This window comes from Mercenaria mercenaria, chromosome 17 (assembly GCF_021730395.1).
Source record: "Mercenaria mercenaria strain notata chromosome 17, MADL_Memer_1, whole genome shotgun sequence".
Taxonomy (NCBI): domain Eukaryota; kingdom Metazoa; phylum Mollusca; class Bivalvia; order Venerida; family Veneridae; genus Mercenaria; species Mercenaria mercenaria.
In genome coordinates, this window is record NC_069377.1 from 71333870 (window position 1) to 71351801 (window position 17932).

Consider the following 17932-nt stretch of genomic DNA (forward strand, 5'->3'; position numbering starts at 1 on the left):
AACTTCATATGAAACTTCACTCCCAAGAGGACATATTATCTATGTGGTCATATTATCTTTATGTTCCGGTTGGTTGATTTTCAGTGACTTATTGCCCTTTAATTATACAACATTAGTAATCTTAAGTGCCATCAGAGTCAGGAGTATTTTTCAGCAACTAATGGCTGGAATTCAGCAAAACTTCATAGGATGCTTCACTCTCTGCACATATTTTATTCATGTTCAGGTGGAATGATTTTTCAGTGAGCTATTGCCCTTTGATCATTTAACATTAGTGAACTATATGTGCCCAGTCAGTGAATCTCATTTTTGTTCTTTTAATATGCAATAATCATATTTCGGGGAGCAGTGTTTTTTTCCAGTTTGGTCCATAACACTGCCTTCCAGTGCTCAGGGTGACCTATTGTGATCGCTCACCGTCCGTCATACGTCCGTCCACACTTTCCTTTAAACAACATCTCCTAAACAACCAGGCCAATTTTGATGAAACTTCACAGGGATGTTTCTTGGATGGTCTTCTTTAAAAATTATTCCAAGAATTGAATTCCATACAGAACTCTGGTTCCCATGGAAAAACTTTAAAAATCTTCTTGTCCAAAACCACATGTCATAGGGCTTTAATATTTGGCATGTAGCATCATCTAGTGGTCCTCTACCAAGGTTGTTCAAATTATCCCCCAATGGTCAAATATGGCCCGCCCTGGGGGTCACATGGTTTACAAAGACATATAGGGAAAACTTTGAAAATCTTCTTGTCGAAAACCACAGGGCCTAGGGCTTTGATATTTGGTATGTAATATCATCTAGTGGTCCTCTACCAAGGTTGTTCAAATTATGCCCCTGGGTTGAAAAGAGGCCCCACCCTGGGGGTACCAAATTTTACATAGACTTATATAGGAAAAAACTTTAAAATTATTATTATTATACCAGATTTGTTGAGCGCCCTTTTCATATGAAATATACGCTCAAAGGCGCTTTACAATTACACATGTGACATATTGCAGATATGTAGGAATATAACAAAACATGACATATGCAGTCACAGGACTGAAACTGAACAATTTGATTAAACGCTTTTTAGCTCACCTGTCACATAGTGACAAGGTGAGCTTTTGTGATCACCCTCCGTCCGTCGTCAGTCCGTCCGTCCGTCTGTCAACAATTTCTTGTCTGCACGATAGTGGTTTCATTTATGATTTTACTTTAACCAAATTTGCACACAACTTGTATCACCATAAGGTCTCGGTTCCTTTCTTGAACTAGCCAGATCCCATTATGGGTTCCAGAGTTATGGCCCCTGAAAGGGCCAAAATTAGCTATTTTGACCTTGTCTGCACAATAGCAGCTTTATTTATGATTTGCTTTTTACCAAACTTGCACACAACTTGTATCACCATAAGATCTTGCTTCCTTTCTTGAACTGGCCAGATTCCATTATGGGTTCCAGAGTTATGGCCCCTGAAAGGGCCAGAATTAGTTATTTTGACCTTGTCTGCAGAATAGCAGCTTCATTTATGATTTGAATTTAATCAAACTTGCACAAAACTTGTGTCGCCATAAGATCTCAGTTCCTTTGTTGAACCGGCCAGATCTCATTATGGGTTCCAGAGTTATGGCCCCTGAAAGGGCCAAAATTAGCTATTTTGACCTTGTCTGCACAATAGCAGCTTCATTTATGATTTGATTTTAACCAAACTTGCACACAACTTGTATCACCTCAAGATCTTGGTTCCTTTCTTGAACTGGCCAGATTCCATCATGGGTTCCAGAGTTATGGCCCCTTAAAAGTCCAAAATTGGCTATTTTGGCTTTTGCAGCCATACAGAGACTTCATTTATGGTTTTATTTGATACAACTTCCAAAATATCTTCAACAACAATAAATCTTAGATTCCATGACAAATCAGATCCAGAGTTCCAGAGTTATTTTATATCTGATTACCTCCCCTGATTTTAATCAAAATGGATTTATATCAGTAAGCACTTATAGGACTTGAAATTGAAATTTCATTATTGTCATTAGTTGGACTGAGCCAATCAGGGTAGATAACTATGGACTGATTTTATGTCAAATTACCTCCCTTTATTTCAAATTAAAATGGGTATATCTCCGTAACTAATGAAGATACTGATCTGAAATTTCATTTATATCAACAGATTTATTTGGCAGATCCTTCTTTTGTTCACTTACAATAATTTTCTTTTTAATTACTTCCCTTTTACGTTACTATAAATAGCTTATTTTTAGTAACGTTTTTATTATTGGCCGTAGGGAAAAAACCGAGACCACTTTTCTGTGGTACAACATGGATGGTACCTCCAATTTTTAGGTGTATTTTGACACATCTGTACCTTGTAAGAATTTTTTTTCTTTTTGGATAAATTTCTTCCCTTTGTTGTTCCTGTCCTTTGGACTTAGATATTTTTTCTGAGGACCTTCTTGTCCTCAAGTGCAGTGATAACAGGTGAGCGATATAAGGCCATCATGGCCCTCTTGTTTATAAGTGATATATTCAATGGCGTTGTACATAATAATAAAAATAGTAGTTATTACAACAATATCATCAATGAACAATGATAATATTTACAGCCTTTAATATTGTAACAAACAGCCATCACCGCACCCAGCTCCCCTTGAGGTCGATTAACCCCTATTGCCAACACCAGTGCTTTAAGCAGCTGGTACGCCCAGACGGGCTGCATATAGAGGTTCAACCCCCCAGTTAATGGTGCCATCATATACTGTATTAGATAGAAATACCACACACTACAAGTGAAACTCAAGTCTTGCAAAAAAACACACAAATAGAACGTCATAACCCTTAAAATGTGACATGATGAAATAAAAGATGAATTGTCAATTTAGTTAATTACATGATGCATTGTACAGTTAAGAGATCTTAATGACTTGCCATAGTTCTGTATCACAGAAATAACAATGGCATATTTATTATGGGTAGAACAGTCACAGTTGGTATCCATGTGTTGTAGAAAATTTTGAAAAGGTGTTTTGAGAGCTATTTTGAATGAATAAAGTGATGAATCTTTTCTGAGATTGTCAGGGAGAGACTTCCATAGTTTTGTGGCGGCAACTCTGAAACTTCTATCCCCGTAGGTAACCAGTCGACCTTTTTGTGGCACAAGGGTTGTTGCTGCACTTGCTGACCTCAGATTTCTAGTTGGCACGTACACCTCCAGTAAGTCTCTCATATACACCGGCGACTGTCCATGCAAGGCCTTGAATGTTTGAATGAGAATTTTGATTGTTTTGGACATTTTGCAGTTTGCTCGTTGTTGATTTTGGCACGCCGTACAAAAGAGCATTGCAGTAATCTAATCATAAGGTCACAATTGAGTTTATAAGGGTTTTGGTGGCTTCAGTTGTCAAATATGGTCGAATATGACCAATGTGTCGTATTTGACCGTAGCATGTTCGAGTCACAGAATTAACATGATGGTCCATGTGCATGTTCGAATCAAGCGTAGCACCAAGGTTTCGAACAGTTTTTGATGGTTTTATGCTCGATTCGCCAACTTTCAGTTCTAGATTTTCAGCATGTTTGGAGTGTTTTTGACTCGAAAAAGAATTACTTCAGTTTTGTCTGCATTCAATTTTAACATGTTTGAATTCATCCATGAGATGATTTCTTTTAGGCATTGTTCAACTCGTGTGATTCTTCTTGTCTTAATCCACAAGACCTAGGCCTTTGATATTTGGTATGTTCCAGTGTTTGTTCCAGTGAGTATTTAGGGCCTTCTTAGTAACCATGGGCCTTCATGACACTCTTGTATAAATAATTTTTCTTTGTTATTTTGGCAGATGTTATACAAACAACAGCAGAAGCTATTTGAACAGGCAAGAGCAGTACAAAGTCAGAGGTTGAAGACAATCAAACAGCTTCATTGTCAGTATATCAAGGTACTGTGCAGTTCCACTGCTTAGTTATGATGACTTTTACATATCCTGGGATTTTAAAAGGAAGGAATAATTATGTCCACAGATAACAAGTATTATAGTCACATGTCCATCCATATTTTTGTCCGCTGCATAGCGTCTTAATCACTGGGAAGATTTTCATACAACTTGCATCAGTTGTTAACCTGATCAAGAGGTCAAGACCACGCCTTCTCATATGACACAAGTTCTGTTGTTTTTTCCAGGAAGCAGACTCATGAGTTGTTCAAATATTTTTATAAGTTTGAAGCTTTCATCACAATCAAGCTAAAATAAATTTGTATAAACTAAGGGGATGTGCAGAGTGCAAAACCCATGTCACATGGTCCAAAGTCAGTGTCATACTTGGAGGTCAAATAACTTCATGTGTACTCTGTATTCTCTTAACAGCTTGGAAGATTTCATAAAACTAGTATCAAATATTTATGTGCAGAGAACACAACCCCGATCACTTGGCCTAAGGTCTAGGTCATGCAGCTGAGATGTCAAATAGCATAACTTCATGTCCATTCAATGTGTTCTAAACGGCTTGGAAGATTTTCGTAAAATTGATAGCAAATATTAACCTCATTAGTACATCATGCTAAGCCCACAACCAAGGTCACTAGGTCCAACAATCAGATAGCCAGTCCATATCTTTTTAACAACTAGAAGGAATTCGATAACACTAACATTGATTGTTAGTGCATCATTCAAGACAGAACGCAGAGCAAACATCCCAGGCCACTAGGTCCAAGGTCAAGGTCACACTTAGAAGTGAAAGATTAAAATAGCCCAAATTTGTGTTCTCCCTATATCTTAACCACTGGAAGATTTTTCATAAAACTAAGTGCCAGTTGTTAACCTAATCAAGACAATTAACTTAGAGCACACAGCTCTGGTCATTACGTTCAAGATGAAGGTCAAAGGTCATGGTCACAACATTTAACTTCCTCTGTATCAAAGCAGCCTATGAGGTATTAATCACCTTTAGTGATAGCTCTAGTTTTTCTAAAGGGTGCCTCTTGAACCAGGAACACTGAAGGCGCTATAGAGGAACCTGTCTTCCTTGAATATCTTAGGAACCCATAGTTATTACTGTAACCCTAGAAACATTCGCGAACACTATATTTCGCGTTTTTATGACAAAGATTCGCGCAATACGCTAAAACTTAATAGCTTAAGCAACAAACGTTGCAGGTGAAATTCAGGTTAGGCTGCAAATCATTAAACAAACTTATGCATTATTCCCAGTGGCAACTGGACCACGGCTGAGCAAGGTAACAGTGTTTTAACAATAAAAGTTACTGATATGGTAACATAGCCAAGGGAATTAAAATAACAGGATCAAACAAATATTTTACTATTGTCAGTGTTTCACACAATTACCTATTTTCACTAAAAATAAAATGTTTGCATATTGTCCCATAGACGATGTATTTGTTTGTAACAAATTTTGCTTAAATTACTTGATCCCTGATACAAGTATATAATATATCTATATATAATTTCTACATTATTAAAAAATCATAATTAAACAATCATGTCAAACTTTAATACATATTTCTAATTACAAATACATTACAGATATCTACATTTTACCCCTGACATAATTTTGAATTTCACCTGTCAATCAAGATTAAGTACTACTGCGCCCTTTATATGCCAAAAGCTTAAGGGATTTATATAAAAAGGTTAAGAAAACTATGTTATTTATATCTAAGAGAAATTGTTATACATGACAAAAAAAAGTTCTTTTTTTTTCGCAATTATACACACATGCTCAATGCATACCAGTATATCGAGTAGAAGTTACGCAGCTGACTAACGATGAAAACTACAAGCTTTCGCGTTTTCATGTTAGCTGGCTGTTTCGCGGCTTCAAAACTTTGCGGATACACATTAACCGCAAAAGTCGCTAACTTAAATAGCGCAAAACCATTTCTAGGTTTACAGTTTATTGAAACTTGCAGCAGGCTTTTAGGGTACTAAGACTAGTTTATATACCATTTCCCATAATTTGACTTGTGATTAGGTGAAATTATTTCCCCTTTCATTGCAAAAATGTCCCAAATTTGAAATTTCCTTCAATATTTCTGAAATCTCTATCTGATTTTATTGTTTTAGGGGTCAGTAGATCAAAGGTCAAGGTCTTTTTGACTTTGAGACTAAAGATAGTTTCCAGTCAATCTTTGACCAACATTCATCCAACTTCATTGGATGATTGCCTGTGGTCAGTAAATGACCACTATTGTATGGGGTCAATAACTGAAACAGTTGGTTACCATGCACTCAGTAATGTAAGAATCTGTTTGAAGGTGATCTTTGTTTTTAGGTAAAACGTGTGGTGGTTTCCAGTCCTATGTCTAAAGCACAGATTAGGCTATGTTTAATTGTTTAAAATGTATTATCAAACTTACTCATTTTAAATAATTTACAATTATGAAGGGGCTTGATGATTTAGAGAAGAGTCACCACCACCAAGCTACCAGTGCTACAGCAGAGCTTAAGAAAGAAATGAGTCTTCTACAGAAAAAAATACTCATGGATACTGTAAGTGTCTGTTTTGTTAAATATTTGCATAACTAGTGAGAAATTGTATAAAAGGTGTATTAGTGGCTTTTTTAAGGAAACATCTTAAATATTTATGAAGGGATTTGTATTTGGTTAAACTTAGTACTGAGGAGCACAAAAGAAGCGTTGTGTGTCAGTGCTTTTTTCTTTCTATAATAGGGGCTGTTTACGGCCCCTTCCCATCAGAAAAAGTCTTTTAATCACGCTATTTTTTCCCTAAATTGACATTACATCAACAGTTTACTTCCCTGTAGATTTGCCTGAATAATTTCCCTAAATTAAAGGTACATGAAGTGTTTACAGTCTTGATACTTGTTTCAGGGAAGCTACACCTCTACTCAAAAGTATGTTAAAAGATGCATATTTTCTGAAAGTAATACCCAGATCATTGACGAGAAACACTCTTCACAACTAGACTGGTTTAAATCAAAATTAAAAAAAAAGACCCACATATAACAGGGACATGCATGTTTACTTTGTTATCCTGCATGTATTCTTGTTAAACCTGCTCATTGTGTATGTGTATGGGTACAAGTTTCAGCAGACTTTAAAAAGATACTTTATATACATGTCCAGTTAGAAAGAAAAGAACTTTTAAATCTGCTCATAAATAGCGTTTTACAGCTAGGTGTAGACACATTCTTGATCCTTATTTATCATTATTTACTGTCTGAGACTAAGAACAGTCTGAAACTAAGAACAAATATTCAGTTTGCTTTAACTTATTTCCTAGTATGTTTATACTATGCAGAACGCATACCATATTTTTGCTAGGTTTTATTACAACCTGTGCTAATTTAACAATGACAGAACAAAAATATAATTATTAAATATTATAAAGTCTTAACTTGAAAAACTTTCAGACTTTAAATGTTGGCGAATAGGGACTCTAGCTTCGTTAAAGATTTCCATTATAGGAGAGATCGTGTTTGTATACAAATTCTATTTTTAGAACTGATAAGACAGTGATCGGGTGGGCAGAAGCCGACCGTCCATGTTTTTTGTAAACAGTGATGTTTTTCTAACGGTCTAAACTTTCTTAAAACACAAATTACATAAATAATTTTTTGATCAATGGAAAGGTTATAAAACAAGCAATTTATTGATTACTTTTAATTGTTATTTCGAAATAAAATGGATTAATTATGAACGCTTAACTTACACTGTTTTTCTAAAGGTTGTGAAAATCACTACGCCGCTTTTAAAATTATATGTCATTTAAAATGTTATTCATTGAAAAAAGATATTTGGATACAAAAATATGAAAATTGTTAGTATTTCAAATCTTTTTGAATTTTGAAAATCCATAAATGAGCAAAAAAGTTATTAAAAATTAAAAAATCTGATTCAATACGCAAACGGTGTTAAAATCATTTGTTTTGCCAACCACCAGATAAACAGATGTTAACGCGTGATGTCACGGCGATCTCTCCTATAGCTTCAAATGTTCATGTGAATATGTCTTTATATTTCAGCAACAGCAAGAGATGGCAAACGTGAGAAAGTCCCTTCAAACAATGTTGTTCTAGGACCAAGGTTTACAAAAAAGGAATGGCCTAACTTTTATGTTTATATCAGAAACTGAATAAGATATAGATTCTTGATTTATGAGAGCAGAAACCAGTGCCAACATTAATGTGATCAGTGGAATTTTAAAACAAAAAGCATAAATCATGTTTAACCTGCGAACAGTTTTATTTTAGTTCAGTGATTTAAACTATTTCCTTTTATGTCTTGAATTGAATACTGTATATGTTATACTGATTTGTTTTAATATGTTGATGTACCGTATATTTCCGGCCATACGTCGAGGTTTTTTGGCCAAATAATTAGCTCTGAAGTCAAGGGTCGACTTTTGGCTGCATAACTAAACGTAGTCATGATCCTCTATCCATTTTCGGATCGAACACAGCGCATGTAAGGCATTCTAATAAGTTTGTTATGATTTTCGCCATTTTGATAAAGGGAAACTACTCTTTGCGCACTAATTGTCTAGGCTAAAAACAACGATTGCCGTTACGTTCCGTAACTAAACAAAATTAGTTTTATTAAAAGTTAATTGTATTTTGAAAAAAAAATGAAAAAATCGTAAATTTTATTATACCTTTAACCGAGATCAAACTGCTGTGAACAACAAAACTGACACGAGGCATCTCACAAATTGCCGATAATTACTGGCCATTTGATCTATAAAGTTTAACAGATCGTTACAAAGGACTTTGAGTTTTGGTTTGAATTAAGAACTTGATGTCATTCTGATTCCATTTTTGTTGATACATGCCGGGGGCATTAATTATCTTACCACCTATTGTCACAATCGGCAAACAATTAACAGTTTAATGGTACACTTAGACAGATCCACTGCCACATTTTCAATCTCGCTAATCAGAGCCAATTTAAATCAATTAATTCTAACCGCTTACAACCTTCAAATGTACAACTCCCCTTTGCTTTGAAATTTACAGCTTCAAAAGACTTTCATTGTCTTAACAAGTTGTAAACAATATCCCAGGTGTTGTTTTGAAGTATGCCGAGGTAAATGTCATGTCTCACTGAATGGCCCTTTATCGATCTTTGGTTGGCTAAGGGCAGTTTGATTGACAGCGGAGGGCGGGGAGAAGACAACATAATTTGCTGCAACTGCATTGATTTTTCATCTGAGAGTTGTTGACAGTTTTATTGCATTTTATCAGGGTTTTTTTTTTAACTAAATGGATCATTAATTTATGAAAGAGAACAAAGAGGGTCTTGATCCCTGTGATTTAGTGTCATTACTGATAGTGATTATGTTAGTGAGTCTGATGGATTTTAATGACTGATGGATAAACCACTGAAACGTAGGTACAACTACAAATCTTTAATTTTGTTCATGTGTCTGATTATTGATTTTTTTTTCACTTAGTAATTTTTCACGCTTGTTAATGGTGCTAGATAAATCGCGTATTTTAATGCTTGTTTGTACGGTAATTAACAAATGTTTGACTATCGTTATAAACACATTTATTGGTCATAAAATGAAATAAAATAAAGGAAAATTTTATTTTTTATTTTTGTTTGTTCAATTATATATGCCTTTACTGTAAAACTAACAGTATACTTCAACACTATTACGGCAGTAATAATTTATCGAGGAAACGTAACAAAATCGCGAGCGAAATTAGAAAGATAACTTGCTAGAAACATTTTTCTTTTCACAGTTTTTTGTGCCATAGCAGTTGTTAAAATGCTAGAACTATCCATCCCTCGACTTATGGTCGGGGCAAGTTGAAAATCTAAGATTTTTTATCCAAAGTAGGCTCTCGTCTTATGGCCGAAGTCGACATATGGCCGGATATATACGGTATTAAATCATTGAAATATTTATTTAAAAGTTACAATCATATTAAATTAATATTGTAAGAAAGAGTTCTTGTTTTGCTCTTCTGTGACAGTATCCAATATTACCATTCATCAGCAGTAATATTTTGATCTTAACAGCTGATCCACTGATGTTTTAGTATCTCCTTACCAATGAGTCCCTATAGTCCTCCCCGCATCATGCTCACAAAGTGGATCCTGTATTAACTTTAAAAGTAGATATTTTTACATAAAACTATATTATTATATTCATGTGCTTGGCTGCTGCTTGTATATATTCACATAATTTCTGCCCTTATTTCCATTTTGATTGCTGTATGGACTGTTGTTGTTTTTTGCCCCCCCCCCCCAAAAAAAAAAAAAATTTGGAGGTGGGGGCACTTAAGTTGCCCTTGTCTGTCTGTCCAAATTTGTGTCGTGCATATCTCAAAACCCAGTCATCAAACCTCATAGGATTGTTACTCAACAAATGAAGTTGTGCACCTGGTATTTTAATTTGGATCTCACACAGCTAGACCAGAGTTATGGCTCTTGACTTAGTCTAAAATATGCACTAAATTTGTGTTGCATGACATTGTGTCAAAAAGTTTTTAACCTAGGATCATGAAACATTACAGGAATATTATTATGTCTCCCACCACACAGTGGTGTGGGAGACATATTGATTTACTCCAGTCTGTGTGTGTGTGTGTGTCTGTCACAAAGCTTGTCCGCACTCAATGTCGAACATTTCTCATCCGATTATCACCAAACTTAAACAAAATGTGTTTGACCATGAGACCTCGGGCAAGTTCGATAACTAGCCAAATCGGTCTAGGCATCTTAGAGTTATGGCCCTTGAATTACCAAAAATCGGTCTTTTTACTCTTGTCCGCACTCTAATTCGAATATTTCTCATCCAATCTTCACCAAACTTAAACAAAATGTGTTTGACCATGAGACCTTGGCAAGGTTCAATAACTAGCCAAATCGCTCCAGGCATTTTGGAGTTACGGCCCTTGAATTATCGAAAAATTGGCCTTTTTTACTCATGTCCGCACTCTTAGTCAAACATTTCTCATCTGATCTTCACCAAACTTGAACAAAATATGTTTGACCATGAGACCTTGGCCAAGTTCGATAACTAGCCAATCGGTCCAGGCATTTTGGAGTTACGGCCCTTGAATTATCGAAAAATCGGCCTTTTTACTCTTGTCCGCACTCTAAGTCGAACATTTCTCATCTGATCTTCACCAAACTTGAACAAAATGTGTTTGACCATGAGACCTCGGCCAAGTTCGATAACTAGCCAAATCAGTCCAGGCATTTTAGAGTTATGGCCCTTGAATTACCGAAAAAATCCGTCTGTTTACTCTTGTCCGCTCTAAGTCGAACATTTCTCATACGATCTTCACCAAACTTGAACAAAATGTTTGGCCATAAGACCTTACCCAGGTTCGATAACTAGCCAAATCCGCCCAGGCACTTTTGATTTATGGCCCTTGAATTACAGATTGGATCCACTCATCCAGACCATCTAATTGGATCCACTCGTCTAAAACATCTAGAGAAATTTTCATAGGGGCAGTTGTGGGAGACATGCGCTTTTCTCAAAAGCATCTCTAGTTCAGCATTGAAACGATTCATCTGGGGTTTTGTCAGACCAAAGTTATGGCCCTTGACTTAATAGTGAAAAATGTGCATAAATGTATGTAAAAGTTTGTGTCACACATGTCTTAAAATGTATTTGACCAAGGGTCATGAAACATAATGGGAATATTATTTAAGCATGTGAAGTTCTACACCTGGGGTTTTGTGTGGGATTACTGACCACCAGACCAGAGTTAAGGCCTACCCTTATTTAAGTAAAAGTATGCGTAAATGACATACAAGTTTGTGTCACATGTATCTCAACAAATATTTGACTTGGAGTCATAAAACACAGGATTGTTATATAGCGTGTGAAGTTCTGTTTGGGATTTCAGTCGGCCAGATTAGAGTCATGATCCTTGACTTAGTGAAAAACATGAAGTGCTTAAAGGTTTGTGTAGCATATCTAATAATATTTCACCTAGAGTCATGAAACAATGTAGGTATATTACTCAGCATGTGAATTTGTGCTCCCCAAATTTTTTTTTCAGCTCAAGGTGAGCTTTTGTGGTTGTCGGTCGTCGTCAACATATTGACTGTTAACACTCAATGAAACTTGGTCAGAATGTTACGCTCAATAAAATCTTAGACAAGTTTGATATTGGGTCATCTGGGGTCAAAAAGTAGGTCACCAGGTCAAATCAAAGGAAAAGCTTGTAAACACTCAAGAGGCCACATTTATAATAATATCTCTATGAAATTTGGTCAGAATGTTTGTCTTGATGATCTTAGGTCAAGTTCGAATCTGGGACATGTGGGGTCTAAAACTAGGTAACCAGGTCAAATCAAAGGAAAAGCTAGTTAACATTAGAGGCCACATTTATGACTATATCTTGATGAAACTTGGTCAGAATGTTAATCTTGATGATATTTAGGTCAAGTTCAAATCTGGGTCAGGTGGGGTCAAAAACTAGGTCACCAGGTCAAATCAAAGGAAAAGCTAGCTAACACGTTAGAGGCCGCATTTATGAACTTGGTCAGAATGTTAATCTTGATGATCTTTAGGTGAAGTTTAAATCTGGTTTATGTGGGGTCAAAAACTAGGTCACCAGGTCAAATCAAAGGAAAAGCTTGTTAACACTCTAGAGGCTACATTTATCATAATATCTCTATGAAACTTGGTCAGAATGTTAATCTTGATGATCTTTAGGTCAAGTTCAAATCTGGTCATGTGGGGTCAAATAAGTGTTCGTCTTTGTTGTCGTCTTATTCTTTGTTGTTTTTTTTTTTGTAATGAAACGATATACTATTTCTATGGCTGATTATTTCGTTCTCAACGTTTTAGTCATTTTAGTCTTTTTCTGTATGACATTAAGTATATATATTTTGAATCCATCTGAATAAATTTTGGAGCGGAACTTACAGTGATGATACAGACCAAGTTTGACGAAGATCCATTAGTAGTTCATGAGAAGTAGTATTTTAAAGGTATTTCTACTTTTTGTTCTAGTGGCCCCTAAAAGGAGCCAGTGTCCCATTAGAACAAATATGGGAGAGGACCTTATAATAAGGCGACAGAGTAAGTTTAATGAATATCCATCAAGTGGTAAATGGGAAGAAGTTGTTTAAAGGTAATTATTGGCCCATAATTGGAACCCAAGCTCCTCCGTTTTAATAAGTTTGGGAGAGGACCTTATAATGATGATAATGTTTAAGTCCAATGAAAATCTATCAAGCACTTCATAATTAAAATGCATTTTAAAGTATTTCTATTTTTAGCTCTAGCAGCCTGTTAAAGGGGCCACATTTAAAACAATATTGGGAGGGGATCTTATAACGATGCTAAAGACCAAGTTTGGGAAGATCCATCAAGCAGTGTTTAACTATAACTCTACAATACGCTTTACTGTAAGTAATAGAAATTTCAATATAAATATTCATTCAGACATTTTTTGAAATTACTCTAATGCTGTCTATATACTTACATGAAATGCCCATAATTTTGGTATACTGTATGTTGGGCAAACAAAACAACCTCGTAAACCCAGATTTTGAGAGCACTATTACAAAATTCGTAATAATAAATTTCGAAATTTAGTATGCCTTCATTTTCGTAAAACCGGACATTCTGATAGTGATGTTACTGTTCAACCTGTTGAACAATTAAGATATGAAGTTAACATGACTTGATTTCAAGGCTAAACTTAGACATGTCTCTGAACTTAAATGATCAAAAGGGAAATATTTCAAAAGATTCCGGAATTGATATATTCTCTCTCTATTCCCTAAGAAGACGCAAAACTCATTCTCATGGTGTCTGACAAAATGGAAATACCAAATGTAAACTGGCTTCGCAAAAAAAAAATGAATGTCGCTGGATGCAATATGATACTAATACTGAAATTCCACAGGGAATTTTTAGCTGCACTTATTGATTTATGATACATGGAATCACCAAGATAAACATTCTGACCAAGTTTCATGAAGATAGGATCATAAATGTGGCCTCAAGAGTGTTGACAAGCTTTTCCTTTGATTTGAGTGGTGACCTTGTTTTTGACCCTTTATGACCCAGTTTTGAACTAGCATAGGAATCATCAAGATAAACATTCTTACTAAGTTTCATGAAGATAGAGTCATAAATATGGCCTCTAGAGTGTTAATTGAGCGGGTGACCTAGGTTTTGATCCCATGTGAACAAGTTTTAAATTTGGCATAGGAATCATCAAGATAAATATTCTGACCCAAGTTTCATGAAGATAGGGTTATAAATGTGGCCTCTATAGTCTTAACAAGCTTTTCCTTTGTTTTGACCTGGTGACCTAGTTTTTAAGTCCACATGATGCAGTTTCGTACTTGGCCTAGAGATCATCAAGATAAACATTCTGTGCAAGTTTGTATCAAATCAAAGCATAAATAATACCTCTATATGACTGAAAGTGCCGAAATAGAAAATTTGCCTCTTTCAGGGGCAGTTACTCTAGAACCCATGATGGAATCTAGCCAGTTTTTGAAAGGAACTGAGATCTTATTGTGACTTAAGTTGTGTGTAAGTGTGGTTAAAATCAAATGTAAAATGTCACTTGTTCACAAGATAAAAATTAACAAGTTCTGGCTCTTTCATTGGTCAATTAGGGGCCGTAACTCCGGAACCTATGATTGGATCTATTGGATTCATCATGGAATCCAAGATTTATGGTTATTTAAGATATTTTGCAAGTTTGTATCAAATCAGACCATAAATGAAATCTCTATATGGCTGCAAAAGCCAAAATAGAAAATTTTGGCCCTTTAAGGGGTCATAACTCTAGAACCCATGATGTGATCTGGTCAGTTTTCGAAAGGAACTGAGATATTATGTCAATACAAGTTGTGTGCAAGTTTGATTAAAAACAATTGCAAACTGTGGTCTCTATCATGTTCACAAGGCAAAATAGCAAATTTTGGCCCTTTAAGGGGCCATAACTCTAGAATCCTTGATGGGATCTGGCCAGTTTTCGAAAAGAACTGAGATATTATGCCAATACAAGTTGTGTGCAAGTTTGATTAAAATCAATTGCAAAATGTGGTCTCTATCATGTTCAAAAGAAATTGTGAACGGACAATGGACGATCTCAAAAGCTCACCTTGTCACCAGGTGACAGGTGGCCCCCTTTTAAAACTGTGGTTACAATGGCAACCGAAAGGAAAATCTTTTAAAAATCTCATCTCAGAAACTGTTAGTCTGATTTCAAAAATATTTTGTTGAACTGGTCTCTAGGTGATTGCTCAAGTCATTCTATTTCGTAAAAAAAAAATGGCCACCAGGGGGCAGGGCTTATTTTCCCTATACGACTATATGTAAATTTCAAAAATCTCTGAAACCTAGACCTTTGTGGCATTGTCTAGTGGACTTTTACCAAGATTGTTCAAGTTATTATTGGTCCCGTCCATTGGTTCCTTGAATTTACAGAGTTCTATAGGAAAAACATAAACAATGTTCTCTGAAACTGTGAGGCACAAGCTTAAATATTTTACAGATGTCATTTACTAAGAATGTTCAAATCATTTACTAAGAATGTTCAAACCATTTACCAAGAATGTTCAAATCATGACCAAGGGTCCATAATCATGGACCCTGGTCCATTTAAACCCCTGCCCTAGGGTCACTATATAATTTATATAGGAAAAAATAACTTTAAAAAAAATTATCTGATCATATTTCCTAGACTGTTTAATTATAATTACCTGATTACCCAAAGTGAGTATGGGTCACTTGACTGTGACCTTGACCTTCTTTTTTGTCTTTTATGATACAGCCTTGGAATTTGGATGACACATACAGTTTTGTACATCGATATTAATACTGACTTTCAGCGACCATGAATGTGACCTACTGACCTACTTTCTTAATATTTTATTATCAGTTTGCCATTTGAAACATGTTCACACAACTGGGAAAAGATTTCAGTGCTTACTTATATTTGACTTTCTTACCTGATCTCTTACACTTGTCTATGTAGCTCATATTACTCAGGTAAGCGATCAAGGGTAATCATGACCCTCTTGTTTATTTATTTTGATATTTATCTGTACACTAAGTGATGTCTCTTTAAAGGCTTCAGTACCCACTTTTTCCTTCAGAACACACATTAAATATGCTGGTGGTACATACAAACATAAAACAACTTGCTGCATCAACAGTAATCTTTTAATTCAAACAAGAATTCTTTCTTCAGTACATTTTTGTTTCATCATTAACACTGGTACATTAACATAAATATATAATGTACACAAATAAAATTTGTTTTGTATTTCAATAAACATAATATATATATTTTGTGTTTTATCACATAAATAGTGGCAAAATATTTACTATTAAAGTGAACACCATAAAAAAGGTTCCCACATAACTGCTAGTCCTAATGATAAAGATGTGTGCATTTTTTCTCTTCATAATTTGTAAATAATGTGTGCGATGCAATTATGAAAATAAAGAAATATGCTTGAATATGGTAGACTAACCCTAATAATACAGTATTTTTTTTTGTTTTCATAAATTTCCTTAAAAATCAATGGCACTTGATATAAACTTAAAAGGTAACACATCATCTCAGTATATGATAAATTTCTTTAACACATACCAGATAAATTGCAAATGCACTCAAAATTAATTTAATTAAATTTAATTCTAAAGGTCAATTAGTTACCTTAATTGACAGAAAAAAAACGCTGGAAGATTTTGATGTTGTTATCACCATAAATGTGCCAACAAAAACTTGTCTCCTACTAGAATATTTATGTGGATTGTCAATAACTTGGCTTCTTTGGTTGCTATATATGAAGGTCTGTGATAGCTTCACTGAAACAGAAAGCCCACCTACATAAAAATGCCCAGTATGTATATGAATTTTGAAGAATCAAATGCTGGTGCAGAACAGACATTGTAGAAGTAGCATAACTCTTGTATTTTCTGCAATCACTGCCTAACAAGACATAAAAAGGTTGTCAATTAAATCAATGGTTCTCTGATGAAAATATACAAGATGTAAGTTAAACTTTTGATATTTACAAGTGAGATTGGTTCAATAAATTATGCAGAAAGACAGAACATCAATAAGTTACATTTAGATCTTACTTGGACTGACTTAAACAGTATGGTATATTTTAAGAACAGTATTTTCCACAAAAAAGGGAATATTGTATACCCTCATTAATAATCAATCCCCTCTCCTCTATTTCTAGAAAGTTATACACTTGTAAGTCTTCCAGATTGTACTAAATCTAGATAACTACAAAAAATTATCAATGTAAGACTTTTCATCCAAAAACTTTTAAGTATAATTATAATGTAAAAGTATAATGTAAAAGTTGCTTTTGTCAGAACATCAACTGAAAATTTTAGCATTTCTTTGTAACTTTATTACAAATAAGGTCACTTAGACACACCCTCAACACTTTTGACAAATGTTAAGACTCCATAATAGGGGGGAAGATAGACTGATTCCTTCATCACAATTCTTCTAAAGTCTGTTTGAAATCAAATTGTAGAACATCATTAACTTCTCTATAGCTTCCATTTGTTCTACCTTATAACATAAACAAGAGCAGTCTGCAAAATGAGAGAGTTATGAATCTTGCAAACTAACTTATCTAATGAGAATAAACAAGTGTACAAAGTTTCAAAGTTGTAGCTCCTATAATGTTCAAGAGAAAAAGTGGACGTAAACAAAAATTTTACCAAACGACATTGCCCACATTCAAGTGATGACAATGCCTTGTACAGTTTTCAAAAATCAAATGGGCTAAAATCATCATCCATGTAAAGGCAAGACAAAGTTGTCTTAAACCTTTTAAAAAATTCAGTCAAAAAATAATGTTACCAATACATGAAAATTACCTAAAACTAAAGAAATCTAAAAGAGTTTTGGTTACACATGATTAAAACCACAACTAAAGCAAAACAGTTAGGACAATAAATTCATTTGAGCCGTGCCATGAGAAAACCAACATAATGGGT

The 17932-nt window shown here is 34.8% G+C and overlaps 1 protein-coding gene across 2 annotated transcripts in view; it reads left to right on the forward strand.

Moving 5' to 3' along the window:
- Window positions 1-8046, forward strand: part of LOC123536820 (synaptonemal complex protein 3-like) — a 31694-nt gene extending 23648 nt beyond the window's left edge. For both annotated transcript variants that reach the window (XM_045320281.2, XM_045320283.2), the window contains exons 6-8: window positions 3820-3918; window positions 6382-6486; window positions 7983-8046. In XM_045320281.2, coding sequence (XP_045176216.2) covers window positions 3820-3918; window positions 6382-6486; window positions 7983-8036 — 258 coding nt within the window. In that variant the 3' untranslated portion in view covers window positions 8037-8046. The remainder of the gene's footprint in view (window positions 1-3819; window positions 3919-6381; window positions 6487-7982) is intronic.
- The last annotated feature ends 9886 nt before the right edge of the window (window positions 8047-17932 follow it).